Source organism: Anguilla anguilla, chromosome 5, assembly GCF_013347855.1.
Source record: "Anguilla anguilla isolate fAngAng1 chromosome 5, fAngAng1.pri, whole genome shotgun sequence".
NCBI classification, from domain to species: domain Eukaryota; kingdom Metazoa; phylum Chordata; class Actinopteri; order Anguilliformes; family Anguillidae; genus Anguilla; species Anguilla anguilla.
The window spans coordinates 60410651-60432566 of record NC_049205.1 but is presented as its reverse complement, the minus strand read 5'-3'; the positions used below and the strand labels follow the sequence as shown (position 1 = coordinate 60432566).

Below are 21916 nucleotides of genomic sequence, written 5' to 3'. Positions count from 1 at the left end.
AAGAGCATACTGCGCATGGATGTTTATACCAGCAATGAATTAGGAAGGCCACGTTTTTTCTTTTATTTCCCAAAATGGCATGCGTGTAGGATTCGATGCATTACGGCTTCGTCATGTTTTAAATACACTAACTTTGTCTATGTACTCATGACAACAGAGAAGAGTAACAAAAAACTTTCTCGGCCAATCCTGACCTTCTGTGGGCTTAACTCAGTTTTTGAGTTTGAACAAATCATCTGATTCAGAGAATAATCTTTTTAGTGTATCCTTGTCCTCCTGTTCCATTGCAGCCAGGGGCGCCACCAGGGATGTAGGGCCCCGTGAAAAGATCTCACATTGGGCCCCCTCAACCCCAGAAAACCCTATGTTCTAAAATTTCGGAGAGCCCCTGTCTGTCAGGGCCCTTGGAATCATCCTAAACCCCCCCTCTTACGTTGCCCCTGATTGGCGCCACACACTACGAAAACTGGCAGTAAGACCAGTGCAATGTGCATGGCTCTTAAAGGGAATTAAAAAGAGGTCATTTTATTGCCCACTAATGAATACAGCTGCACCACACCCACTGATAATATATTCAGGATAATCAAGCCCATTTCCCAGAGTGCATTTGCCATGCACTGTGGTCACAAAAATACTGACAATCACTAGCCACACCCAGTGCTACCACACGCCACGCAAACTGACTGCACCCATGCGCCGTGCAACACTGATTTGGGAAAATAGAGCCCATAATGTTATTACTGATTTCCTTGACAATAAAATATGCCATGGACACTTCAAAATCATAACACACACGGAAAAAGTTGTATAATTGTTGTGCATGTGCACGTGTGTCTCTGTTGTAGTCAACCAGCTCACAGTGTTTTAGCAAATTCTTTTGGCTACGTAGGCAAATAATCTAGACAGAAGAATCAGACAACTGCGTAAATGCTAAATGTGTGTGTTTTTGTGTGAGTGTGTATGTGTGTGTGTATGTGTTTGTGTGTGTGTGTGTGTGCGTGCATGTTTTTCTTTTTGAGTGTATATGTGAGTGTGTTGCTTGTGGAAAACAGAATGAAAAGATTTAGGCGAATAATGTTGCTTATCAGCACAGATAAACTATGAATTCTGGAAATGGGTAGAAAACATTACTTTTCTTGTGATTCTGGTTAGTTCTTATCATTGAACTTTGGACTGATATCGATTGTACAGTTTCCAGACAGTACATATACAGCAGCTCTGTGTAGGACAGACAGGAGGAAAATGGGAAACAACGAGTGTCATGAAGTGTATCGCCTGGGTCGGGATGTGGGTATGATTCCCGACCCTCAGATGGACCAAACGTTCACCAGTTACCTCTCGCCCGACTCGTCCACTCACCTGAGCTCCCACTACATGGACGTGCGCCGCTCGCTCTCTCCAGAGCAGCTCGGCGTGTTCAACCACAGCCTGCGGGCCACTCTGGGAGAGAGCGGGAAGGTGACGCAGGGGGGCGTGGGCGTGGTGGCTCTGGCCCTGTCCTTCCTGTTCGACGTCCTGGCCCAGCAGGCCAAGAACCAGACCGGGTCGACCCATTTCATCCACCGAATTTTCAGAGAACACGAAGGCAACAACATCTCAGAGACTGGGACAGTAATCAGCGACTACCTGAGACTAGTCCCGCTGATCGCCAATGACCCCCAACGCATGAAGGAGGAGACCGAACGCTACAAACAAAGACTGAACTGCTCGTTAGTCAGCCATTTTGATAGGATAGCCAAGTCACCAAACAACAGTTGGACAGAGTGGAAGATATTCATACACGGCCTGATGTTTTATCAGTACATGATGATGCACCAGGTCCTAATGGGTGTAGACGAAGTACAGCTAAAATCTATTGAAACAGACATGGAAAAACTTTCAAAAAAGTATGATAAAAATAATACAGTGTTTTTTATTGAAATTACAAATGTCGCTGAACGTCTGAGGAGCATTAGTCCAGAGAAGCAATTTTTACTCACCAAGTGTGAGAATATAGAACAAACGCTACTGATCACCTTCTTATTTGAAGTAGGCAAGGAGGTATTGCCCTTCCTTTTGTCCTTGGACAGATATGCTCCCCTTTCACCGGGCCAGAATCAGGATTTTTTCTACTAAGAAGATCACAACTGGAATATCATTAGCAAGGCTTAATAATGCTTTAGGAATTTCTGCTGACTGATGGTCCAAGCTAACTTAACAATACCTTTAACAGCAATATGCATGACCTCATGAATGTACACCAATTGCTGCTGCATAATGTATGCTTTACAGTTACTCAGTGTGTTAGTACCTATTACAAGCACAGAGAACATAATGTGATCTCATGCATCATGTCGTGCTGAGTCAGGAAATAATACTGTATTAGACTGTACTGTCTGTACTATGTAAATACATTAAATATAATAAAACATAATTAAAATGAATAATTTACTTGGTCAAATTCTTTTTTTATTTCAAATGAGGTTAATTTTAGTTGTCAAGACATTACCCTGTGTGAAACTGCCCAAGCAGCATTGCAAATGTCAGATATTAAGTAATACCGCAATGGAACAATTGGAGAAAAACCCCAAATATATTTCAAGAACTCAAGTTTATTATTACATAGCAGTGGTTTTGCCAGACTTATTCTAAGGGCTCTTAGCCACCCATGAAATTTACTGTAGCCCCTAAATAATTTTGAAGAAACTAGTTTTGTCATGTTTTTCCTAATTGATTTGATATGAAAATGTGCCAATTAGACTCCAAAAAAATAAGACACACATGTATTGCAAATAAACTACGGATATTGGCAATAGGTGGACAATTTTTTTTTTTGTTTGCTGATTTGGGTCAGTTCTTATCGCTGAAATTTGGACTGATATTGACTGTATAACTTTCAGCACAGAATAAATATACCCAGTCCATGTGAGACAAATTCCCCAGAAAAGAAGAGTAACTGAATTTCAGCTCTGAGAGAGAGACGGGCAAGCAGACAGCAAGAAAAATGGAAAACTTGGTGGGAATCGTCCAATGCACTGACTTTCTTCAGAAGCAAGTCTACAGCCTGGGTAGAGATGTAGGAGTGATTCCTGATCCTCAGATGGGTCGCTCGTTCACCGGTTACCTCTCGCCCGACTCGTCCACTCACCTGAGCTCCCACTACATGGACGTGTGCCGCTCACTCTCTCCAGAGCGGCTGGGCGTGTTAAACCACTGGCATTGTATGATCTTACCTGGTTTTATTTTGTTTAATAAAATGTCAAGGTACTATTGTCATTATTTATTAGTTATAGCAAAGCATGTTTCAGATATATAGCTACAGGTTTCATGGGAAATAACAACAGGCCAATAAAAAAAAAACATTTAGTCAATGTTTAAATTCAGATGGTAGAAAATTTGAACAAATTCAAACTAATTTCTTTAAATTATGATATTTGTTCAAGCTCAGTTTTTGAGTTTGAACAAATCATCTGATTCAGAGAATAATCTTTTTAGTGTATCCTTGTCCTCCTCTTCCATTGCAGCCAGGGGCGCCACCAGGGATGTAGGGCCCCATGAAAAGATCTCACATTGGGCCCCCTCAACCCCAGAAAACCCTATGTTCTAAAATTTCGGAGAGCCCCTGTCTGTCAGGGCCCTTGGAATCATCCTAACCCGCCCCCCCCCCCTTACGGTGCCCCTGGTTGGAGCCACACACTACGAAAACTGGCAGTAAGTCCAGTGCAATGTGCACGGCTCTTAAAGGGAATTAAAAAGAGGTCATTTGATTGCCTACTAATGAATACAGCTGCACCACACCCACTGATAATATATTCAGGATAATCAAGCCCATTTCCCAGAGTGCATTTGCCATGCACTGTGGTCACAAAAATACCGACAATCACTAGCCACACCCAGTGCTACCACACGCCGCGCAAACTGACTGCACCCATGCGCCGTGCAACATTGATTTGGGAAAATAGAGCCCATAATGTTATTACTGATCTCCTTAACAACAAAATATGCCATGGACACTTCAAAATCATAACACACACGGAAAAAGTTGTATAATTGCTGTGCATGTGCACGTGTGTCTCTGTTGTAGTCAACCAGCTCACAGTGTTTTAGCAAAATCTTTTGGCTACGTAGGCAAATAATCTAGACAGAAGAATCAGACAACTGTGTAAATGCTAAATGTGTGTGTTTTTGTGAGTGTGTATGTGTGTGTGTATGTGTTTGTGTGTGTGTGCGTGCATGTGTGTTTTTCTTTTTGAGTATATATGTGAGTGTGTTGCTTGTGGAAAACAGAATGAAAAGATTTAGGCAAATAATGTTGCTTATCAGCACAGATAAACTATGAATACTGGAAATGGGTAGAAAACATTACTTTTCTTGTGATTCCGGTTAGTTCTTATCATTGAACTTTGGACTGATATCGATTGTACGGCTTCCAGACAGTACATATACAGCAGCTCAGTGTAGGACAGACAGCAGGAAAATGGGAAACAACGAGTGCCGTGAAGTGTATAGTGTGAGTCGGGATGTGGGTGTGATACCCGACCCTCAGATGGACCGAATGTTCACCGGTTACCTCTCGCCCAACTCGTCCACTCACCTGAGCTCCGACTACATGGACGTGCGCAGCTCGCTCTCTCCAGAGCAGCTCGGCGTGTTCAACCACGGCCTGCGGGCCACTCTGGGAGAGAGCGGGAAGGTAACGCAGGGGGGCGTGGGTGTGGTGGCTTTGGCCCTGTCCTTCCTGTTCGATGTCCTGGCCCAGCAGGCCAAGAACCAGACCGGGTCGACCCATTTCATCCACCAAATTTTCAGAGAGCGCGAAGAGATTGGGACAGTTGTCAGCGACTACCTGAGACTAGTCCCGCTGATCGCCAACGACCCCCAACGCATGAAGGAGGAGACGGAACGCTACGAACAAAGACTGAACCACTTGCTGGTCGGCCATTTTGAGAGGACAGTCAAGGCACAAAACAGCAGTTGGACAGATTGGAAGGTATTCATCCACGGCCTGGCGTTTCACCAGCACATGATGATCCATCAGGTCCGAATGGGAGCAAGCATACCACAAGAACGACTGTTTGAAAGAGACTGGGAAAAACATGTAAAGGACATTGATAAATATGGTCCAATATCTTTGGCTGAAATTACAAATGTACTTGAACGTCTGAGGAGTAGTAGTCCCAAATGGCAAGAAAAATTCAAAGATTGCACGAGTGATGACTCAGAATTATTGGACAGATTTGGTTTTGATGTACAAATTTCAGGAATGTACTTCTTTTGGGGTTTCATGAAAAATGGTCCCCAATTAATTAGCCAGAAGGAGGATTTTTTCTACTGAATGAATGCAGCACATAAACTTAAAGTTTACCACTGAAATAGCAATAACAAAGTTTAATGACACTTCAGGAAGTCACGCCGACGGACTGTCCAGCTAATGTATTTCACAGCTAAACTGGCAGCCTCAGTCCAGAAGGTAACCCACCTACTTTTCATCAGAACATCTGCATTTGTAGTTTATAAACCACGAACTATGCAGTCAGTAAGGTCTTATGATAGAGAATAACCAAAAAAACACTTTTTATCCCTCAAGATCTTTTACTGACTACCAAATTCAACATGAATCACTTTCAACACCAAACAGACTCAATTGTTGTAATCTACAACCCTTAGAATCGCTTGCATTTATCAACTAGCACTTAGATAATTTCCAAATATTTTTACAGCAATATGCATGACCTCATGTGAATGTACACAAATTGCTGCTGCATAATGTATGCTTTACAGTTACTCAGTGTGTTAGAACCTATTATTAACACACAGAGCATAATGTGATCTCATGCATCATGTCTTGCTGAGTCAGAAAGTCATTCTGTATTAGCCTGTACTGTCTGTACTATAGAAATAAATAAAATATAATAAAACATAATTAAAATTAATCATTTTGTTGGTCAATTTTTTTATTTTTTACTAATTGTTTTTAGTTGTCAAGACATCACCGTGTGATACTGCCCAAGCAGCATTGCAAATGTCAGCCATTAAGTCATACCGCAATGGAACAATCGTAGAGGACTCCCAAATATATTTAAAGAACTCAAGTTTATTATAACAAAGCAGTGGTGTTGCCAGACTTATTCTAAGGGCCCTTAGCCACCCCGGAAATGTACTGCAGCCCCTAAATAATTTTTAAGCCACTAGTTTTGTTTGTCATGTTTTTCCTAATTGATTTGATATGAAAATGTGCCAGTGAGACTCCAAAATAATACGGCACACATTTATTACAAATAAACTTCAAATATTGGCAATAGGTGGATGACATTTTCTTTTTTTGTTGTTTTTAAAAAATTTTTGGGTCAGTTCTTATCTGTGAACTTAGGACTGATATCGACTGTATAACTTTTAGCACAGAATAAATACTCCCAGTCCATGTGAGAAAAATTCAAATTAATTATTACATAGCAGCGGTGTCGCCAGACCGATTTTAAGGAGCTTTAGCCTAAAATTTACTGTGGCCTCAAAATAACTAGGCCTGCATAAATCGTTAATATCTGCAATATTTACAGAACAAAACGTGGTCGTTAAGAGCATACTGCGCATGGATGTTTCAACCAGCAATGAATTAGGAAGGCCACATCTTTTTTCTTTTATTTCCCAAAACGGCATGCATGCACGATTGGATGCATTACGGCTTCGTCATGTTTTAAATACACTAACTTTGTCTATGTAGTCATGACAACAGAGAAGAGTAACAAAAAACTTTCTCGGCCAATCCTGACCTTCTGTGGGCTTAACTCAGTTTTTGAGTTTGAACAAATCATCTGATTCAGAGAATAATCTTTTTAGTGTATCCTTGTCCTTAGCCTTATTACTGATTTCCTTGACAATAAAATATGCCATGGACACTTCAAAATCATAACACACACGGAAAAAGTTGTATAACTGCTGTGCATGTGCACGTGTGTCTGTTGTAGTCAACCAGCTCACAGTGTTTTAGCAAATTCTTTTGGCTACGTAGGCAAATAATCTAGACAGAAGAATCAGACAACTGCGTAAATGCTAAATGTGTGTGTTTTTGTGTGAGTGTGTATGTGTGTGTGTGTGTGTGTGCATGCATGTGTGTTTTTCTTTTTGAGTGTATATGTGAGTGTGTTGCTTGTGGAAAACAGAATAAAAAGATTTAGGCAAATAATGTTGCTCATCAGCACAGATAAACTATGAATACTGGAAATGGGTAGAAAACATTACTTTTCTTGTGATTCCGGTTAGTTCTTATCATTGAACTTTGGACTGATATTGATTGTACAGCTTCCAGACAGTACATATACAGCAGCTCTGTGTAGGACAGACAGCAGGAAAATGGGAAACAACGAGTGCCGTGAAGTGTATAGTGTGGGTCGGGATGTGGGTGTGATACCCGACCCTCAGATGGATCGCTCGTTCACCGGTTACCTCTCGCCCAACTCGTCCACTCACCTGAGCTCCGACTACATGGACGTGCGCAGCTCGCTCTCTCCAGAGCAGCTGGGCGTGTTCAACCACGGCCTGCGGGCCACTCTGAGAGAGAGCGGGAAGGTAACGCAGGGGGGCGTGGGCGTGGTGGCTCTGGCCCTGTCCTTCCTGTTCGATGTCCTGGCCCAGCAGGCCAAGAACCAGACCGGGTCGACCCATTTCATCCACCGAATTTTCAGAGAGCATGAAGGCGACCACATCTTCGAGATTGGGACAGTAATCAGCGACTACCTGAGACTAGTCCCGCTGATCGCCAACAACCCCCAACGCATGAAAGACGAGACCGAACGCTATGAACAAAGACTCAACCGCTCGCTGGTCGGCCATTTTGAGAGGACAGTCAAGGCACAAAACAGCAGTTGGACAGATTGGAAGGTATTCATCCACGGCCTGGCGTTTCACCAGCACATGATGATCCATCAGGTCCGAATGGGAGCAAGCATACCACAAGAACGACTGATTGAAAGAGACTGGGAAAAACATGTAAAGGACATTGATAAATATGGTCCAATATCTTTGGCTGAAATTACAAATGTACTTGAACGTCTGAGGAGTAGTAGTCCCAAATGGCAAGAAAAATTCAAAGATTGCACGAGTGATGACTCAGAATTATTGGACAGATTTGGTTTTGATGTACAAATTTCAGGAATGTACTTCTTTTGGGGTTTCATGAAAAATGGTCCCCAATTAATTAGCCAGAAGGAGGATTTTTTCTACTGAATGAATGCAGCACATAAACTTAAAGTTTACCACTGAAATAGCAATAACAAAGTTTAATGACACTTCAGGAAGTCACGCCGACGGACTGTCCAGCTAATGTATCTCACAGCTAAACTGGCAGCCTCAGTCCAGAAGGTAACCCACCTACTTTTCATCAGAACATCTGCATTTGTAGTTTATAAACCACAAACTATGCAGTCAGTAAGGTCTTATGATAGAGAATAACCAAAAAAACACTTTTTATCCCTCAAGATCTTTTACTGACTACCAAATTCAACATGAATCAATTTCAACACCAAAAAGACTCAATTGTTGTAATCTACAACCCTTAGAATCGCTTGCATTTATCAACTAGCACTTAGATAATTTCCAAATATTTTTACAGCATTACGCATGACCTCATGTGAATGTACACCAATTGCTGCTGCATAATGTATGCTTTACAGTTACTCAGTGTGTTAGAACCTATTATTAACACAAAGAGCATAATGTGCTTTTATGCATCATGTCTTGCTGAGTCAGAAAGTCATTCTGTATTAGCCTGTACTGTCTGTACTATATAAATGAATAAAATATAATAAAACATAATTCAAATTAATCATTTTCTTGGTCAATTTTTTTATTTTTTATGAATTGTTTTTAGTTGTCAAGACATCACCGTGTGATACTGCCCAAGCAGCATTGCAAATGTCAGCCATTAAGTCATACCGCAATGGAACAATCGTAGAGGACTCCCAAATATATTTCAAGAACTCAAGTTTATTATAACAAAGCAGTGGTGTTGCCAGACTTATTCTAAGGGCCCTTAGCCACCCCGGAAATGTACTTTAGCCCCTAAATAATTTTTAAGCCACTAGTTTTGTTTGTCATGTTTTTCCTAATTGATTTGATATGAAAATGTGCCACCGAGACTCCAAAATCATACGACACACATGTATTACAAATAAACTTCAAATATTGGCAATAGGTGGATGACATTTTCTTTTTTTGTTGTTTTAAAAAATTTTTTGGGTCAGTTCTTATCTGTGAACTTAGGACTGATATCGACTGTATAACTTTTAGCACAGAATAAATACTCCCAGTCCATGTGAGAAAAATTCAAATTAATTATTACATAGCAGCGGTGTCGCCAGACCGATTTTAAGGAGCTTTAGCCTAAAATTTACTGTCGCCTCAAAATAACTAGGCCTGCATAAATCATCAATATCTGCAATATTTACAGAACAAAACGTGGTCGTTAAGAGCATACTGCGCATGGATGTTTCAACCAGCAATGAATTAGGAAGGCCACATCTTTTTTCTTTTATTTCCCAAAACGGCATGCATGCACGATTGGATGCATTACGGCTTCGTCATGTTTTAAATACACTAACTTTGTCTATGTAGTCATGACAACAGAGAAGAGTAACAAAAAACTTTTTCGGCCAATCCCGACCTTCTGTGGGCTTTACGTTATTTGTTAGCCAGTTATAAATCATGTGTGGGGTGGAAACTTTTTTTCAATTTTATACCTTTCTATATGTACGTACTATTTACATTCTTATATTCTAAAAGTAGATGTTACAACCGTGTTGCATGCCAACAGACTTGCCGTTTCATTGCTTAAACAAGGTCAATGAGTAAAAAACAATAGAGGTCAAGCCAATGCTGATTTGGAACCAGGAGGTAAATTATCGAAAAAAGTGCATTTAAAACAAGATGAAAACACAACTTATTCAGTCCCGCTCAGTTCACATCAGCTATGCCAGTTCGGTGAATTAATCATGGACAGGTGAGTTATAATTTTTCTTTCTTTACTTGTAGCAACATGGAGTAATATTACATCTGTGAACAGTATCACTGGCATTGTATAATCTTATCTAGTTATAATTTGAGAGAGTGTACAAGTGTACATACACTCCAATTAAAGAAAGAGTATAACTGAATATTGTAAAGGTAGACCACCAAAGTATAGACACATTCAGATAAATTGTGGCAAATGAAGTTCAATGTTCTAGTCAACCAGCTCACAATGTTTTAGCAAATTCTTTCAGCTACGTAGGCAAATAATCTAGACAGAATAAACAGACAACTGTGTAAATGCTAAATGTGTGTGTTTTTGGGTGAGTGTGTATGTGTGTGCATGTGTGTTTTTTTTTTGAGTGTATATGTGTGTGCTGCTTGTGAAAAAGAGAATGAAAAGATTTAGGTAAATAAAGTTGCTTATCAGCACAGATAAACTATGAATACTGGAAATGGGTAGAAAACATTCAATTTTTTCTGATTCCGGTTAGCTCTTATCACTGAACTTTGGACTGATATTGATTGTACAGCTTCCAGACAGTACATATACAGCAGCTCTGTGTAGGACAGACAGCAGGAAAATGGGAAACCAAGAGTGTCATGAAGTGTATCGCCTGGGTCGGGAAGTGGGCATGATACCCGACCCTCAGATGGACCGAACGTTCACCGGTTACCTCTTGCCCAACTCGTCCACTCACCTGAGCTCCCACTACATGGATGTGCGCAGCTCGCTTCCGGTTTAGCGTAAACAAACTTTGATCAAAATTTGAAGTGTGCATCCGTGCATGCTCCGACTGGGAAAAATACCACAATTCCTTTCGCGAAAACGGTCAAAAACGGTAAACGGTAATGGCGGATGACAGTCTAGTGTAGGCTACTCTCTCGGTTTGGAAACTGAAATCATGTCATAGGAAAATGGTACACAGTAGCTGGTATATAAATAAAGTGGTACAGTGTTAATGAATAACTCAATATGTAAATATCAGTTGTTGTTTTTTTTTTTTTAAAGGAGTTTAAAGGAGTACCATGGTGATTTTCACACTTTCTCGGTTTTATGTGCTATTTGCACAAGAGGCATTGAAGAAACACAATGAGTAAAGCATTAAATATGTCCGTTCTGTATTTTTGGAGAAATATGCGTTTCAACCGGTTGAGAAAGTTGTCAACTTGGTGGGTCTGGAACACAGTAACCACTCCGCTTTTCACGCCCCGTAAACCCATGGATAACTAGAGACCCATAGTTTGCGCCGCTGGCTTACAGGCAACACAATGCAAATATTTGACTAACGTTAGGTTCACTTAAATTAGAGTGCCTTCCAAGGACTATTAGATTATTTCTGGTTATATTCATTTAGCTAGCTAGCTAACGTTAGCTAGCTAGGTAGTTTGCTTTCATAAGGCAATGTTATCGATAACGTTAGCTAGCTAGTTTGCTTTTATGAGGACGTTATAGTTGTGCGTTTATCTTAACTTGGCTAGCTAGATAGCAAAAATTTTAATTGGATATAAGTCAACGTCCTTACCTTAGCTATCTATCGATACTTGGTATACTACTAAGCTAGCTAGCTTGTGATAAGTGTTTCAAAAAGAGCGCGTATCATGAGGGTAGCTATGGTAACGGGGCACGGTCTGTCAATCATAGCTAACTGACAGTTCTCATTACCACGCCCAGACGGTTCGGGTGAACTTTTATAGTGGGAAATTTAGGCTTAGAAAAATACGTTTTAAAGTACATTGAAATGACTGAATAATAAAAAAATGCACATTTGTTTTTTTGTTGCCTAAAGACAACTGGGAAGTGTCACGTTCAACCACCATGTTACTCCTTTAAAACTTTTAACGAGTGTAACGAGCTATATTGAATACATCGGTGCTAATCGTCGGGTCCCGTTTTGAATTATAAACGGCCGTTTTATTCTCGCCACTGTCCATCTTTTCATTTAATTTGAAATACACCCCTTGCCTATGGAGTAGCCACCACAAACATGACTGGCTCCATAAACTGAGTAGGCTACACAGCGCGAAAATAATGAAAAATAAAACAGACACGACTGTTTACAATGAAATGGCAACTTTGTTATGGGGTTGACAGTACACTGAAAGCTATCCAAACTGCAATTCATATTTTCCAAGCTATCGTTGCCTTCCACTGCTCTTCTGACAGCAAAAAGGAGAATTCAATTGAAGTGGCTAGCTCGAAAAAAGTTGCTGATATTAGCCTACTGGTTAATCTAGATCATAATATTTCAGTAGCCTACTACTACTTTAGTGTGAGTATCTATCGACCGGGTTCGTTCGGTAGACAGAAAAAACATCAGATTTTCAACTGTAGTCTATATAAAATATAAGTAACAACCTGTATCTAGTTATGTAGAAAAAAACGTCCTTGCTTGTTATCCTCCGGAGGTAATTTTTTCAGTGCTTTCGCGATTTTTTTCTGTGCCGGGAAATATATATATATAGACCTAAAAAACGCCACTCCAAAAGCAACATTAGACATGTTATACATCGTTAGAAAGCTTATACTCTCACCTACTGAATAAAATAATTGTCAATCAAGCCAGACTGTACTAAAAAGGGCGACAACGACGGAAACAACAGGTGTGGTATTACGCGCAGCTATTTTGGAAGATAACCAGGCGCCACGAATGCGCTTATATTTCACAAACAGATTGTCCAAGACAATAAATGACCACTCAGTCAAATAGTTAGCTATCCACAGCCAAAACTAACCTACAACTTACCGCCACATATTTTCTCAAGTTCGAAGTTGAGTTCTTGTAGGCTGAAATGTCCACATTTCTAGGCAGACAAAGAAGGCAGCGCATAATGTAACTACTGTTTTTGGTAGCCTGTAAGTAAAACATAGTTTGAACGTGAGGCCAGGGGTGTTCTGCCTCCTACGAATCACCCGCCGTTGTTTCGGCCATTGTTCTCGCCCACTCATCCTTCTGTGTGCTGTGACTGGCTACGTTTGATTGGTGAAACGGAGTCATGTGGGGCTATGACAGCGCCAAAGCAAAGACCAGTCAGCCTCTTTGGCTGAAGTCTCTCTGAGAGAAAGAAACAAACAGAACGTGCGTTGAATAAAAAATTGTGTAAAAAATAAAAGCAACGAGCGGAATGTAGCCGAATATAACAGAGTAAAAGTTACATTTTTTCTTCGCAAATATACTCGAGTAAAAGTGAAAATAATGTTGCATTAAAACTACTCTTACAAGTACAATTTATTCAAAAAGTTACTTAAGTAAATGTAACGGAGTAAATATAACGCGTTACTACCCTCCTCTGATTATTACATAGCAGTGGTTTTGCGAGACTTATTCTAAGGGCTCTTAGCCACCCATGAAATTTACTGTAGCCCCTAAATAATTTCGAAGAAACTAGTTTTGTCATGTTTTTCCTAATTGATTTGATATGAAAATGTGCCAATGAGACTCCAAAAAAATAAGACACACATTTATTGCAAATAAACTCCGGATATTGGCAATAGGTGGACAATTTTTTTTGTCTTTTTTTTTGTTGCTGATTTGGGTCAGTTCTTATCGCTGAACTTTGGACTGATATCGACTGTATAACTTTCAGCACAGAATAAATATACCCAGTCCATGTAAGACAAATTCCCTAGAGAAGAAGACTAACTGAATTTCAGCTTTAAGAGAGAGACGGGCAAGCAGACAGCAAGAAAAATGGAAAACATGGTGGGAATCGGCCAATGCACTGACTTTCTTCAGAAGCAAGTCTACAGCCTGGGTAGAGATGTAGGAGTGATTCCCGACCCTCAGATGGATCGCTCGTTCACCAGTTACCTCTCGCCCAACTCGTCCACTCACCTGAGCTCCGACTACATGGACGTGCACCGCTCGCTCTCTCCAGAGCAGCTGGGCATGTTCAACCACAGCCTGCGGGCCACTCTGGGAGAGAGCGGGAAGGTAACACAGGGGGGCGTGGGCGTGGTGGCTCTGGCCCTGTCCTTCCTATTCGACGTCCTGGCCCAGCAGGCCAAGAACCAGACCGGGTCGACCCATTTCATCCATCGAATTTTCAGAGAGCGCGATGGCAACAACAGCTCAGAGGTCGGGACAGTAATCATTGACTACCTGAAACTAGTCCTGCTGATCGCCAACGATCCCCAACGCATGAAAGAGGAGACCGAACGCTATGAACAAAGACTCAACCACTCGCTGGTCGGCCATTTTGAGAGGACAGTCAAGGCACAAAACAGCAGTTGGACAGATTGGAAGATATTCACCCACGGTCTGGCGTTTCATCAGCACATGATGATCCATCAGGTACGAATGGGAGCAGACATATCACTGGAACAACTGATTGAAAAAGACTGGGAAAATTGTATGGATAAGTTTGCCAAAAAAGGTCAACTCAATTTGGATGAAATGACAAACATAGTTGAACGTCTGAGGAGCATTAGCCCAGAAAAGCACCAGTTGCTAACTAGGTGCAAGGACATAGGCCCAATACTAATGAGCCACTTTGTATATGATGTAATCATAGAGGGAATGACCTTCTTTTTGGCCTTCCAAAGACATGCTCCCCTTTTTCTGAGCCAGAATGTGCATTTTTTCTACTGAAAAAATGTAGTACATGGACTTAATTATCACCACTGAAACAGTATCATTAGCAAGGCTTTAAACATGCTTTAGGACGTGCTGTCCAGCTAACTTATCTCACAGCTAATGTAGCAGCCCAGTCCAGACTGCAAATATCAGATATTCGGTAATGCCTCAATGGAACAATCGGAGAGAGCACTCTCAAATGTATTCCAAGATCTCAAATGTATTATTACATAGCAGTGGTCTTGTCAGACCGATTTTAAGGGGCATTTAGCCCCTTAAGTTTAATAAAATTTCAAGGTACTATTGTCATTATGTCTTTATTATAGCAAAGCACATTTCAGATATATGGCTACAGGTTTAATGGAAAATACAAACTAACTGATAAAAAATATTGATGCAATGTTTTATTTAAATTTAGATGGAAGAAAATTTTTAAGGGCTCTTAGCCACCCCTGAAATGTACTTTAGCCCCTAAATAATTTTTAAGCCACTAGTTTTGTTTGTCATGTTTTTCCGAATTGATTTGTTATGAAAATGTGCCAGTGAGACTCCAAAATTTTACGACACACATGTATTACAAATAAACTTCAAATATTGGCAATAGGTGGATGACGTTTTCTTTTTTTTTGTTGTTTTTAAAAAATTTTGGGTCAGTTCTTATCAGTGAACTTAGGACTGATATCGACTGTATAACTTTCAGCACAGAATAAATACTCCCAGTCCATGTGAGACAAACTCAAATTTAATATTACATGGCAGCGGTGTCGCCAGACCGATTTTAAGGAGCTTTAGCCTAAAATTTACTGTCATTTCAAAATAACTAGGCCTGCATAAATCATCAATATCTGCAATATTTACAGAACAAAACATGGTTGATAAGAGCATACTGCGCATGGATGTTTCAACCAGCAATGAATTAGGAAGGCCACATCTTTTTTCTTTTATTTCCCAAAACGGTATGCGTGTAGGATTCGATGCATGACGGCTTCGTCATGTTTTAAATACACTAACTTTGTCTATGTAGTCATGACAACAGAGAAGAGTAACAAAAAACTTTTTCGGCCAATCCCGACCTTCTGTGGGCTTTACGTTATTCGTTAGCCAGTTATAAATCATGTGTGGGGCGGAAACTAGGTTTTACCAATTCTATACCTTTCTATATGTACGTTCTATTTACATTCTTATATTCTAAACGTAGATGTTACAACCATGTCGTGTGGGGAGAGACTTGCTGTTTCATTTCTTAAACAAGGTCAATGAGTAAATAACAATACAAGTCAAGCCTATGCTGAATTGGAACCAGGAGTTAAATAATCGAAAAAAGTGCATTTAAAGTGCATTTAAAACATTCAATCCCGCTCAGTTCACATCAGCCATGCCAGTTTTGTGAATTAATCATGGACTGGTGAGTTATAATTTTTCTTTCTTTGCTTGGAGCAAAATGGAGTAATATTACATCTCTGAACGGTATCACTGGCATTGTATGATCTTACCTGGTTATAATTTGAGAGAGTGGGCTGTACAAGTGTACATATACTCCACTTAAAGAACGAGTATAACTGAATATTGTAAAACTAGACCACCAAAGTGTAGATGCATTCAATTAAATTGTGGCAAATGTAGGTCAATGTTGTAGTCAACCAGTTCACAGTATTTTAGCAAATTCTTTTGGCTACATAGGCAAATAATCTAGACAGAATAAACAGACAACTGCGTAAATGCTAAATGTGTGTGTTTTTGTGTGAGTGTGTATGTGTGTGTGTATGTGTTTGTCTGTGTGTGCGTGCATGTGTTTTTTTTTTTGAGTGTATATGTGTGTGCTGCTTGTGAAAAAGAGAATGAAAAGATTTAGGTAAATAATGTTGCTTATCAGCACAGATAAAATATGAATACTGGAAATGGGTAGAAAACATTCCATTTTTTCTGATCCCGGTTAGCTCTTATCACTGAACGTTGGACTGATATCGATTGTACAGTTTCCAGACAGTACATATACAGCAGCTCTGTGTAGGATAGACAGCAGGAAAATGGGAAACAACGAGTGTCATGAAGTGTATAGCCTGGGTCGGGATGTGGGTGTGATTCCCGACCCTCAGATGGATCGCTCGTTCACCGGTTACCTCTCGCCCAAATCGTCCACTCACCTGAGCTCCGACTACATGGATGTGCGCAGCTCGCTCTCTCCAGAGCAGCTCAGCGTGTTCAACCACAGCCTGCGGGCCACACTGGGAGAGAGCGGGAAGGTGACGCAGGGGGGTGTGGGCGTGGTAGCCCTGGCCCTGTCCTTCCTGTTCGACGTCTTGGCCCAGCAGGCCAAGAACCAGACCGGGTCGACCCATTTCATCCACCGAATTTTCAGAGAGCGCGAAGGCGACAACAGCTCAGAGATCGGGACAGTAATCAGCGACTATCTGAAACTAGTCCCGCTGATCGCCAGCGACCCCCAAAGCATGAAGGAGGAGACCGAACGCTACGAACAAAGACTCAACCACTCGCTGGTCGGCCATTTTGAGAGGACAATCAAGGCACAAAACAGCAGTTGGACAGATTGGAAGATATTCACCCACGGTCTGGCGTTTCATCAGCACATGATGATCCATCAGGTACGAATGGGAGCAGACATATCACTGGAACAACTGATTGAAAAAGACTGGGAAAATTTTACGGATAAGTTTGCCAAAAAAAATCAATTCAATTTGGATGAAATGACAAATATAGTCGAACGTCTGAGGAGCATTAGTCCAGAAAATCACCAGTTACTAACTAGGTGTGAGGACACAGACACAATGCTAATTAAGAACTTCATACTTGATGTAATTGCTCAGGGAATGGCCTTCTTTTTGACCTTCCAAAGACATGCTCCCCTTTTTCTGAAGCAGAATGAGGATTTTTTCTACTGAAAAAATGTAGCACATGTGCTTAAGTATCACCACTGAAACAGTATCATTAGCAAGGCTTTAACCATGCTTTAGGATGTAACACCGACTGGCTGTCCAGCTAACGTATCTCACAGCTAATGTAGCAGCCCCAGTCCAGACTGCAAATATCAGATATTCGGTAATGCCTCAATGGAACAATCGGAGAGAGCACCCTCAAATGTATTCCAAGATCTCAAATTTATTATTACATAGCAGTGGTCTCGTCAGACCGATTTTAAGGGGCGCTTAGCCCCTTAAGTTTAATAAAACCTCAAGGTACTATTGTCATTATTTACTAATTATAGCAAAGCTCGTTTCAAATATGTAGCTACAGGTTTAATGGGAAATAACAACAGGCCAATAAAAAAATATATTTATGCAATGTTTAATTGGAATTCAGATGGAAGAAAATTTGAACAAATTCAAACTAATTACTGTAAATTATGATATTAGTTCAAACTTAATTTTTGAGTTCGAATAAATCATCTGATTCAGAGAATAATCTTTTCAGTGTATCCTTTTCCTCCTCTTCCATTGCAGCCACACACTACGAAAACTGGCAGTAAGTCCAGTGCAATGTGCACGGCTCTTAAAGGGAATTAAAAAGAGGTCATTTGATTGACTACTTATGAATGCAGCTGCACCACACCCACTGGTAATATATTCAGTATAGTCAAGCCCATTTTCCTGATTTGGCATGCGCTTTGAGCTGTATGCTCCTCGCCTCTGGCGACAAAAATACCAACAATCACTAGCCACGCCCAGTGCTACTACACGCCGGGCAAACTGACTGCGCCCATGCGCCATTTATTCCTTAAAATAGAGCCCATAATGTTTTTCCTGATCCACTTGACAGATGAAAATGTGCCGTGGAGAATCCAAAATTATACCACACATGGAAAAAGCTGGCACAAGGACCCTGGCGAGGCTTCTGCAACCCTAATTGAGCACAGCCATTGGTCAGAGTGCAGTGTGGCGCACGCAGAGGTGGGTAGAGTAGCCAAAAACTGTACTCAAGTAAAAGTATTGTTACTTTAAAATAATAATGACTCAAGTAGAAGTAAAAGTAGTCATCCAAATAATTACTTGAGTAAGAGTAAGAAAGTATCTTGTGAAGATTACTCAAGTACTGAGTTACTTCATATAATCTGATTTAATGTTGAAATAAGCAGAGCAAGATGAGCGTAAAAATCCAAATGTCCAAAATATAAAATTGTAAATGCTTGTCCAATAGAAATAAACAAAATATAAAATAGCCATGTGCAAATTCAAATATGGCCTAAATCATATCCCTTTAAATAAAACAATACACAGGAGGTTCGTCAGAAGAGGAGGATTTTCGCTTTCTGTTGTACTCTATTAAGTCTGTATACCTCAGCAGTTTGTTGGGGTGAACCCTCCGTTGACAGAAAAAATATCAATGAGGCTACAGGGGATTTATCCATTAAAATAGACTCATCATCACAACAAAGAGGAGCCTGCTCAAATTTAAACAGAAACTTTATATGTGGAAAACATAATGCTTTGTCGCACCATTATTGTACCTTATGATGCACTTATCCACAATATTCCAAAGTCCCATGATGCCTTGCGCGGAATATGTGCAGAACTTCCGGTTTAGCGTAAACAAACTTTGGCTGTGTCCCAAACCGCACACTTCCATGCTCCCAGTGCGCATAGCGAGCATGCCTCCATCTTGGAGTGCGAGTCCAAACCGAAGTTCGGTAGTGCGGAGCACGGATAAAGTACCCGGATGCGCACTCCATTTGATCAAAATTTGAAGTGTGCATCCGTGCATGCTCCGACTGGGAAAAATACCATAATTCCTTTCGCGAAAACGGTCAAAAACAACGGTAATGGCGGATGACAGTCTAGTGTAGGCTACTCTCTCGGATTGGAAACTGAAATCATGTCATAGGAAAATGGTACACAGGAGTTGGTATATAAATAAAGTGGTACAGTGTTAATGAATAACGCAATATGTAAATATCAGTTGTTGTTTTTTTAGTTTAAAGGAGTACCATGGTGATTTTCACACTTTCTCGGTTTTAAGTGCTATTTGCACAAGAGGCATTGAAGAAACACAATGAGTAAAGTATTAAATATGTCCGTTCTGTATTTTTGGAGAAATATGCGTTTTAAATTTATCGTCCTATTTTCAACCGGTTGAGAAAGTTGTCAACTTGGTGCGTCAGGAACACTGTAACCACTCCCCTTTCCACACCCCGTAAACCCATGGATAACTCGAGACCCATAGTTTGCGCCGCTGGCTTACAGGCAAGACAATGCAAATATTTGACTAACGTTAGGTTCACTTAAATTAGAGTGCCTTTTAAGGACTATTAGATTATTTCTGGTTATATTCATTTAGCTAGCTAGCTAACGTTAGCTAGCTAGGTAGTTTGCTTTCATAAGGCAATGTTATCGATAACGTTAGGTACCTAGTTTGCTTTTATGAGGACGTTATAGTTGTGCGTTTATCTTAACTTGGCTAGCTAGATAGGAAAAATTATAATTGGATATAAGTCAACGTCCCTACCTTAGCTATCTATCGATACTTGATATACTACTAAGCTAGCTAGCTTGTAATAAGTGTCTCAAAAAGAGCGCGTATCACGAGGGTAGCTATGGTAACGGGGCACGGTCTGTCAATCATAGCTAACTGACAGTTCTCATTACCACGCCCAGACGGTTCGGGTGAACTTTTATAGTGGGACATTTAGGCTTAGAAAAATACGTTTTAAAGTACACTGAAATGACTGAATAATAAAAAAAAATGCACATTTGTTTTTTTGTTGCCTAAAGACAACTGGGAAGTGTCACGTTCAACCACCATGTTACTCCTTTAAAGATATGTACTTTTAACGAGCGTAACGAGCTATATTGAATACATCGGTGCTAATCGTCGGGTCCCGTTTTGAATTATAAACGGCCGTTTTATTCTCGCCACTGCCCATCTTTTCATTTAATTTGAAATACACCCCTTGCCTATGGAGTAGCCACCACAAACATGACTGGCTCCATAAATGTTGCCTAACTGAGTAGGCTACACAGCGCGAAAATAATGAGAAAAAAAAAAACAGACACGACTGTTTACAATGAAATGGCAACTTTGTTATGGGGTTGACAGTAGGCTACACTGAAAGCTATCCAAACTGCAATTCATATTTTCCAAGCTATCGTTGCCTTCCACTGCTCTTCTGACAGCAAAAAGGAGAATTCAATTGAAGTGGCTAGCTCGAAAAATGTTGCTGATATTAGCCTACTGGTTAATCTGGATCATAATATTTCAGTAGCCTACTACTACTTTAGTGTGAGTATCTATCGACCGGGTTCGTTCGGTAGACAGAAAAACATCAGATTTTCAACGGTAGTCTATATAAAATATAAGTAACAACCTGTACCTAGTTATGTAGAAAAAAACGTCCTTGTTATCCTCGGGAGGTAATTTTTTCAGTACTTTCGCGATTTTTTTCTGTGCCGGGAAATATATATAGCCTATAGACCTAAAAAACGCTATTCCAAAAGAAAAATTATACATGTTATACATCGTTAGAAAGCTTATACTCTCACCTACTGAATAAATGAATCGTCAATCAAGCCAGACCGTACTAAAAAGGGCGACAACGACGTAAACAACAGGTGTGGTATTACGCGCAGCTATTTTGGAAGATACCCAGGCGTCACGAATGCGCTTATATTTCACAAACGGATTGTCCAAGACAATAAATGACCACTCAGTCAAATAGTTAGCTATCCACAGCCAAAACTAACCTACAACTTACCGCCACATATTTTCTCAAGTTCGAAGTTGAGTTCTTGTAGGCTGAAATGTCCACATTTCTAGGCAGACAAAGAAGGCAGCGCATAATGTAACTACTGTTTTTGGTAGTCTGTAAGTAAAACATAGTTTGAACGTGAGGCCAGGGGTGTTCTGCCTCCTACGAATCACCCGCCGTTGTTTCAGCCATTGTTCTCGCCCACTCATCCTTCTGTGTGCTGTGACTGGCTACGTTTGATTGGTGAAACGGAGTCATGTGGGGCTATGACGGCGCCAAAGCAAAGACCAGTCAGCCTCTTTGGCTGAAGTCTCTCTGAGAGAAAGAAACAAACAGGACGTGCGTTGAATTAAAAAATGGGTAAAAAATAAAAGTAACAAGCGGAATGTAGCCGAATATAACGGAGTAAAAGTAACATTTTTTCTTCGCAAATATACTCGAGTAAAAGTGAAAAGTATGTTGCATTAAAACTACTCTTACAAGTACAATTTATTCAAAAAGTTACTTAAGTAAATGTAACGGAGTAAATATAACGCGTTACTACCCACCTCTGGGCGCACGCATTGAACGTTGTGACTTCTCACCTCAAACGACCGCTACAGGGAGTGGGCTGTAAAAGTGTACATACACCCCACTTAAAGAAACGGTATAACTGACACTC

General features: G+C 40.5%; 2 protein-coding genes across 4 annotated transcripts in view; one reads left to right on the top strand and one right to left on the bottom strand.

Annotated features, from left to right (window-relative positions):
- necab2 (N-terminal EF-hand calcium binding protein 2) overlaps nucleotides 1–21916 on the bottom strand; it is a 153222-nt gene that overhangs the window by 30709 nt on the left and 100597 nt on the right. The gene's annotated exons all lie outside the window — the stretch shown is intronic.
- Nucleotides 10355–17975, top strand: LOC118226739. The gene is made up of 2 exons (XM_035416576.1): nucleotides 10355–10697; nucleotides 16718–17975. Exons 1-2 carry the CDS (start codon nucleotides 10566–10568, stop codon nucleotides 17456–17458), a joined length of 873 nt encoding a protein of 290 aa, XP_035272467.1. The 5' UTR covers nucleotides 10355–10565; the 3' UTR covers nucleotides 17459–17975.